The sequence below is a fragment of the Megalobrama amblycephala genome, linkage group LG13 (genome assembly GCF_018812025.1).
Source record: "Megalobrama amblycephala isolate DHTTF-2021 linkage group LG13, ASM1881202v1, whole genome shotgun sequence".
In the NCBI taxonomy this organism is placed as follows: Eukaryota; Metazoa; Chordata; class Actinopteri; order Cypriniformes; family Xenocyprididae; genus Megalobrama; species Megalobrama amblycephala.
In genome coordinates this window covers 4,601,539-4,609,905 of record NC_063056.1, presented here as the reverse complement: position 1 = coordinate 4,609,905, position 8,367 = coordinate 4,601,539, and the positions used below count along the sequence as shown (strand labels likewise).

The 8,367-nt window shown below is 40.2% G+C and overlaps 1 protein-coding gene across 1 annotated transcript in view; it reads left to right on the top strand.

Moving 5' to 3' along the window:
• Window positions 1–7,713, top strand: part of LOC125243656 (serine/threonine-protein kinase pim-2-like) — a 37,895-nt gene extending 30,182 nt beyond the window's left edge. Inside the window, exons 3-6 of the mRNA XM_048153447.1 lie at window positions 4,367–4,414; window positions 4,532–4,910; window positions 5,025–5,171; window positions 7,547–7,713. Of these exons, the coding sequence (XP_048009404.1) occupies window positions 4,406–4,414; window positions 4,532–4,910; window positions 5,025–5,171; window positions 7,547–7,713 (702 nt within the window). The 5' untranslated portion in view covers window positions 4,367–4,405. The remainder of the gene's footprint in view (window positions 1–4,366; window positions 4,415–4,531; window positions 4,911–5,024; window positions 5,172–7,546) is intronic.
• The last annotated feature ends 654 nt before the right edge of the window (window positions 7,714–8,367 follow it).

Here is an 8,367-nt window from a genome sequence, read left to right as displayed (position 1 = left end):
GGATACCAGGAAAACAGCTGAAAATGGATTTTTGACCCCTATTTGGGTGTGAGCAAAAACATGCCATTTTTGTGTTTCTTTAAATGCAAATGAGCTGCTGCTCCCGGTCGCTTTCCAGAAGAGGGCGGAGCTTTAACAGCTCAGCAACAACAAAGCTGGAGAATTTCACGCAGCCAAAATAAGGATTGTCAGTAACGGTGTTCAGCCTTACATTGTTCAAACCGGAGTCGACACTGATGGAGAAACTCATGAAGAAGTTACAACTTTTAAGCCTCGTACACACCAGGATGATTATCGTGCGCGGTTATCACCAGCGTTTTTCGTGGTCATACCCAAGAGATTTTCACTGGTGATGCGGTAAGTGATGCCCTTGTGGTTAGTGCAAGTGAACGATAGTGCAAATAAACATATTTATAAATTTGACATTAATAATATTAAGCAAGATAAAAATACAGATATAAAATTACATATAGCATATGCGTGACATGAGGAGATGGTAATGTAGTCAGAAACGGTTGTAGCTGCCCCCTTGGCTTCCCAAACAAGACTCGGAGAGTTTCTGATAGGTGCATTCTCTTTATTCAGCTCATCATGAGTTTTGTCTCTTTAATTTAGTCGTTTGAGCACCATGCACCGAGCACCTTCAAGCGCCGTGAAAACATGTAAACCTTTAACAAACAAAACTTAATAACCAACAACATCATATAACAAACAAACACGTCACTTAAAATAAACAAACATTAACACTGCATACCTCGCTCTGCTTGCCAAAAGGTTACTAAACAGGATTAAACTTCATTTTCAACCCCACGCCATGTGGAGACACACAAGTTGATCTTCCCTCCGCTGCAGCGTGACTACTGATCGCTATTCGCCATTTCCTTTTAACATGGTTATGCAATGTTAACTCGAAAAAAGTAAAGGGACCCACACCTATTTAAGCGGTCATTTACAACGGTAGTGCAAATAAGTCACAATGACAGTAGTGCAAGTGAACTGTAGTGTAAATAAACATATTTATGAAATAGACAGTCTCAATTATATTTCTTGAATGTAAAAGAAAAGAAAAAAAAAAACAATAAAAATACAGAAATGGCATATAATACACATTGGTGTGGCCAAGAACTGGTATTTTGTAGGGGTCTTCCTCTTTGTCGTCTTCTTATCAATGTGTGCCGGGCAAGACCGTTTTGTGCTTGTGCGCCACCAAGTCGTATTTTACTGTAAAAGCCTTTAGAATGAAACTGGACGTTTCTGAATGGTTAGTGGATAAATTTATGTAGTTGCTGTGGAGTTGATTCAACTCATCCACTAGCATGTGCCGTCATGTTAATCTTTTGTGCAAATCCAGCGTGAAAGTCCGGCGTGAAATGATGGCATGACAACAACACTCTACTACTACAACTCTTGCTCTTCTCTAAAGCAGCCCGACATGGCCCCGCCTCCTTTGTTGTGTGTTCTCGGGGGCGGGGTTTATGTACATTTTAGGGTTTGTGATGTCACTAACCCAAGAAGAACTCATAGTCCTGTTTGTTGTAGTCCTTTAAAAGTGAACTTCTGTAAAAGAAAATATCTCCCTTTGCTTTAAACTTCGTAAAGTGTCGTAACTTTGCAGATGCTGTTTATGCTAAAACAGCAACATAACACACTAACTAAAGTTAAAAAAAGTGAAATAATCAACCCCCCTTTAATGTTAAAGGGGACTTATTATGCCCCATTTTACAAGATGTAAAATAAGAGTGTGTATGTGAAGTTTTAGCTCAAAATACACCACAGATAATTTTTTATAGCATGTTAAAGTTGCCACTTTTAGTGATTGAGCAAAAACGAGCCGTTTCAGCGTGGGCCCTTTAAATGCAAATGAGCTGATGTGATCGACCCAAGAGGGCGGAGCTTCAAGAGCTCGTTCTCCCCCGTCAGGATTCAGTCAGGACGCACTATAATGTCAGAAACTAGGAATATATGCTGCATGGAGATAGAACAGGTATAGTTTAGTTCAATGACGGTTATAACTTATATTGTCTTCTTTTTAATCCGATATATTAGTAGGCTACAGGGGCCCGTTTCAATAAGGAGGTTCAACCAACTCTGAGTTGAAACTTGAACTCTGAGTTGACTTACCCTGAAATGGAAAACTCAGAGTTTTCGGTTTCAGAAAAGTTGAATTGAGTTAGTTCAGTCGACTCTGAGTAGGTTGACTCGGAGTTAAGCGTGTGCACCACGACTATGAAAAGGCATTATCAATGGAGCTCCGATATTACTATTACGATTCACCATGGCAACAGCACGTGACAAAATGAGGTCCGCATACTTCTGAGTCAATGCAAGTTTATAATATCAAAGGTGAAAACTGGCAGAACGGTAAGTTATTGAACAAATATTCATTTTCATGGTATCCCAATAATAATTTAAGTGCATTTTTTATTTTGCAAATTATGTTCTATTTATCATGTAGGCTAAAAGTAGCAGTTCTCTTCTATAAGTGTAAATAGTAATTAGATGCTATTTATATTTTATACTGGCATATTATATTTTATTTATATTTTTTATTTTACACTGGCAGACATACTATTTGCACTTCAGTGATGTTGTACATTAACAGGATGCAATAATAACAGAGTGTAAATGATTTTATCATTATTAAACACTCATAGGCAATTTATTTCCACTTTAAGAACATTTTCTTCATTTTTACTGAAAATAAATGCCTTTCTGATGTGATACGTGATGGGAAAATGGAGAAGAGTGAGCTCAGCAAAAGGCAGATTCAAACCCTGTCAATCGCGTCACAAGTTAGTTCTGCGCACCCAACGCGTTACTATGGAGGACCAGGAGTGACACATAAAAATAAAACGAAGAATCAATTAATTAATTTAATAATTTAAAAATAAAAATGTATAGAAATGAATCACTTTTTATATGGGCAAATTAATAGACACATTTAAAGTTGTTTATTTAATTACTGTTTTTAAATATAGTTTAATAAAACAATAAAACAATACATTTTAAAAATCTTTTTTGAATGTATAAATAAATAGACAAATTTAAAACGGGTTATTCAATTCATTTTTTAAAACGTAAATCAATAAAACAATAAAAAGTTCATTAGTAAATCATTTTAAATGCACAATTAAATCGCCTTTTTAAAAAGAATTTGGCAAATGCTTTTTTCTCTCTATTTACCAATTGCTTCTCTTTGTCGACAAAACGACAAAGAAAAAACGATCTCGTGGCCACGAGTTATTATAACGTTCCCACTAATTAATATCTTCCGGCCACGACATATTATCACGTTCCCACGAGTTTAAGAACTAGTGGCTGACTGTTGTGTGGACGTCCCCCACGTCCCAGTCTGTGCCATTTCAGACTGTAGAGAGGATGTTCCTCAAGCTACAGTCTGGGCAATGTCAGACTGTAGTGTCGACGTCCCCCGTGCATCAGTCGGACCGACAGAGGACACTGTATCACCTCAGTTAAATCAACTGGAGGATTATGAGATTATTGGTAGGTTAACTGTCATGACTCCAACATAACACAATGCATACAAACTTTTAATATAATATCTGTCTTTACTCATGTCAACTCCTCCTATTTTTCTCTTAAAGGTGCTAAAGAGGATGTTTTGTTTTATACATTTTTGCAATATTACTTGAAACTGTCTTTACTAACTGATAAAAGACTATTTATTAGGTGCACTGAAAGTAATAATATTAATATACATCATCTGTGCACGAGGTAGGGCCTTAAAAACATCAGCCAATCGTTTACGCGATCATCGCGTAAACGATTGGCCCTCTGGCTTGTCAATCACTGCCGTGACGTTCCTTGTGAGAGACATGCGCGGATTGGCCCTCTGGCTTGTCAATCACTGCTGTGACGTTCCTTTTGAGAGATGAGCGCGGCTGTGCGCTCCAGTAACTTTCCACACTCTACAGGTGCCGCATGCAATGTTTTTGTCAGGAAACAGGAGAACTCGTGTTCCAATACGAGTGTTTACGAGTTTTGGGAGGCGTTCCTTTGAAATGTGTTATGAAGGAGGGGCGGTGTTCTTACGCATGCGCTCATTTAAAAAACTCAGTAACAGTCTTTGGATTCTCAGTCGACGAAAAAATCCTCTCTATCACCTTTAACAGACATCAATTCATGCAGCTATGAAGTTGTCAGGAAGCTCGGTGAAGGAGGATTCGGAAGTGTTTATGCAGGGATTCGCTTGACAGATGGCCTTAAGGTACTTATTTTACTTGCAATATCTTTTTGATAAATTATTCTTTCCCTGTTTACACTTGTCTTATGTTCACTACTTGACCTCTCAGATCTGTTTAAATTCTCATTTTTTAAGTTGTACATTTTTTGTTTTGTTCATCAGGTGGCGCTGAAATTCGCTGACAGTGTGGCTATAGAATGGATGGACATTGTAAGTACTCTGTTTCTCTCAGTCAATTTTTCAATAGATAAACTGCTGTTGTCAGTAGTTTAGGACTGGTCTACATCCTTTCTCCATATAAGATCATAAGAATTTTCTTTCTTCTAGGAGGGTTATCCTGAACTCGTTCCACAGGAGATCGGTCTGGTAATTCTGGCCAGTAATGGTCCCAGAGTTCCCCAAATCATCCAGCTCCTGGACTGGCAGGAGGAGCCTGAACGATACATTACGGTTCTAGAGCGGCCTCCACACTGTGAGAACTTGATTGAATTTCTAGACCGTCACAGAGGCACCATCAAAGAGGACGTAGCATCAGTTATCATAAAGCAGGCAACACTGGCAGCTCAGACATGCTGCCAACGTGGAGTGCTGCACCGCGACATAAAATTAGAAAACCTGTTAATCAACCCTGACACCCTGGACATCAAAATAATTGACTTTGGGTGTGGCGAAATCCTGACTGATGCAGGATACACGTCCGTTGCTGGTATGTATTATCCCTCAAATCCATAAGGTAGGTCTCAGGATTTGGTGAGGAGTTGGGGGCCGTTAACAGGACTAATCTCTTTCTTCCAGGCACAAAAGAGTACTGCCCCCCCAGAATATGAGATAAACAGAGAGTATCACGGAGAACCGGCGACAGTTTGGTCCCTCGGGATGCTCATGTTTGCTATGCTGTGCGGGAAGTTTCCGGAGTCAGAAGACTTGGATGAGCTCGATGAAAACACCTGGACCAGTAAAGCCCAAAGTATACTTCACTTTTTTGTGTGTGCGTGAGGGTCAGTGTACAGTGCCCGTGATGCGAATTTCATCATCAAAAGAGTATACGCATCGGATTTTTGTAACCATGCATACTCTGTACGCGCACGTCACACATGCACATTTAAATTTTTTGCAGTACTTAGTTTATCCACAAGGCGGCAACCGTGCCCGGGGTTGTCAATTCACAAGGTTAATTATTACTACTACTAATAATAATATAATAATTATTTAGATATTATGCAGCGCCTCTCACAAATGTCTCCATGGTTGCAAGGCAGCTCCCTGCTGTGCAAACAGGGGGTCACAGGCGGTGTGTAATATCATTGCGCCTGCTGCACTCATGGTACGGCAGCAAAGTTCCTTGATTATTACGCCAGAATGAGAGTATAGTTCCTAGCCATATCGGCCTAGAAAATCACAACTTTTCATTTTCCGTCGGTCTTAGTACATGATGTAACTGCAGAAGAGTCAAGTTTTAAATAGGAAAAATATTGAAACTCTTTGCTCATTTTTGAGTGAGATGCTATTGGTCTCATCAGATTCAATGAACTATGCTAAGCTATGCTCATAGTGGTACCGCCAGACCCGGAGATCGGCTGAATGGATTCGAAAACGGTAAAACTCAACTTTTTAACTCTAGGGGAGTTGGAAAAAGAGCCTATTTTCAAAAAAAGTGGAGTGTTCCTTTAAGACAGGGGTCTCAAACTCAAATTGTCGGGGGGCCGTTTCTGTGATTGACACCTCATAGGAGGGCCATATTATCCTTCAAGCACAAGAAAGCGCAACATTTCAGAAAATTTACTTTCCTTTGCATTATTTCTCATTTACTTCAAATTTCATTAGGCCTACTAAAATATTTTTATACCTATACTATAAATATCTTATTTACCATACTAAATGTAAACAGCAGTGTCTCTCTCATTGTTACAGAGTGTAATATAATTATATAATACTATTACTAATATAATACTATTAATTGAAATAGTCTGATGCGACTTCTCACATCCAACAAGATACATGGAATAAAAAATCAGTAATTTAGGAACAAAACCAGCAACACTTGTGGCGTGGAGGGGTCAGAAATAAACAACAACAAAAAAAAACGAGCTATATATCAACTTTATTTTGCCAAAAAAATAAAAATCTCTCATTGTTACATACATTATTAGTTTTTAACATCTAGTGGAAATATTTTCCCTTACTTTATGTTAGCTTAAATAACATTAAAATCTTGCACTGAACAACACTGTACTGAACAAATACAATCCCTGAATACATTTGTACACTTCTCTGTTTCTTGACAGACACCTGCAGCGCTTGTGCTCACACAGCTGGGCCACATTTGTCCAAGATGCCGTTTGAGCATCGGTAACGTTTAATGGCTGCATCGGGCGCGTTTCGATGGTTTAAATCGGTGCTCGTGACTTAAAGTCAAGTGCTTTTACTGTAATTTAGGCAAGCGTGCTCATAATAGAAGCGATTGAGAGCGCGGCTCATGGTTGCATAGCAACGACAGACGCCACTGGAGCGAAAGCGCATTGGAAAGAAGAATGCGGCGCGGCCGCTTATGTGACGCGATATGTGAATGCCCCTTAGAACGGCGACTTTTTCTTTGCATATCACACAGGTAGCAACTAGAGAATAATAATAATAATAATAATAATAATAATAATTTAGCGGGCCGGATTATGTTTTATTTTTGAGATCAGTTGCGGGCCGGGTAGAGGGGGTGGGCGGGCCGTAAATGGCCCGTGGGCCGGCAGTTTGAGACCACTGCTTTAAGAGGATAGGTTCGGGTTTTGTAGTCTATTTGCTTTATTCCAGTCACGTCATTGTCATACGAGGGAATGTTATGTATATATTAGATTGTTTTAAACTTGATCCATCCTGTGTACTTGTATTGAGCTGTATGTATCTATAAAGCGCTACGATATGGCATACTGGATTAAAGTGTACAAACTACAAGGTGAATCAGGTTGATCTCTATAGTCAATTCCGGGCTGTTAGGCAGTTCTGGAATGACCTCTGGGTTTGTGTCGGTGCAAACAGGAAACTCGGCACGGCCTCCATGGTCACATAAGTGCAGACAGGTAGCTCCGGGTTGATCACCATGGTTGCATCAGGGCAGACAAGAAACTCAGGGACGACCTCCATAGTTGCATCAGAGCAGAATTAGAGCAGAATTCTGGGGAAGGAGTGGGCTCTGAAGCGGGCTCCTAGGCTGAAGCAGCTCTGGAGCAAACTCATTGGCTAGAGTGGGTTCTGGAGTGGACTCATGGGCTGAAGCAGGCTCTGGAGCAGACTCATGGATTAATGAGCAGTGTGCGGCCCAAACACACAAAATGGCCATTGCCTTAACAGGGAGTGCAACTGACAGTGGGACCACCTCTAAAATCCCTAGACTTGACACCACCGCCAAGACGCCAGATGCTTACAACGACGTCCTCCAAGCTGAAAGCCAGTCTCAAAAGCCTAGGGACTGCCTTAATGGCTTTGTCTGCAACATTCATGACAACCAGGAAAACTGACGTGGCGTCCATGACAGATGGAGACTCTGGCGTAGCTGAAAGGTGCTGAAAGCACAGGATTAGCGGCCATTAGAACTGGACCTACTGGAAACCATGGTGGGCCAAGCTCCAAGGCCACCAGAGCTTGGTATGTACTGCCCCCTCCAAAAATATTTTCAGGGGAAGCGTCCTCCTCAACCTCCCCAACTGTAAAGGAGGGCCCACTCAACAACATTGTATAGTCCATATAAATCTGTAATGGGTAGTTAATCTCCCCTTCTGGGAGCCATGATTTAATGGGTATGTTCACCCCATAGCAAAAAATGTCCTTCAGTGCAATTTCATCAAACAATCCCTGGAATGACAACTCATAAAACCAATACATAATACAGATCATATTCCTCAGTTGATAAGTTCTTTGTCATAGTCACCAGCTGGTGTGCCGAGGACAGCCACCAGAGGGCAATCCTCCCTGATTGCCATTTAGAACATAGTCAACATTTATAATCTAAAGATTTTTTTTCATTATAAAGAGCCTTTTGTGGAATGTAAAGATTCCATGGATGTTAACGTTTCTTAATAGAACCATCAATTCCAATAAAGAATCTTTATTTTCAAAAGTTTAGAAGAACCTTTTTGGGTCCCACCAAGAACCTTTCACTGAACATTTCTTAA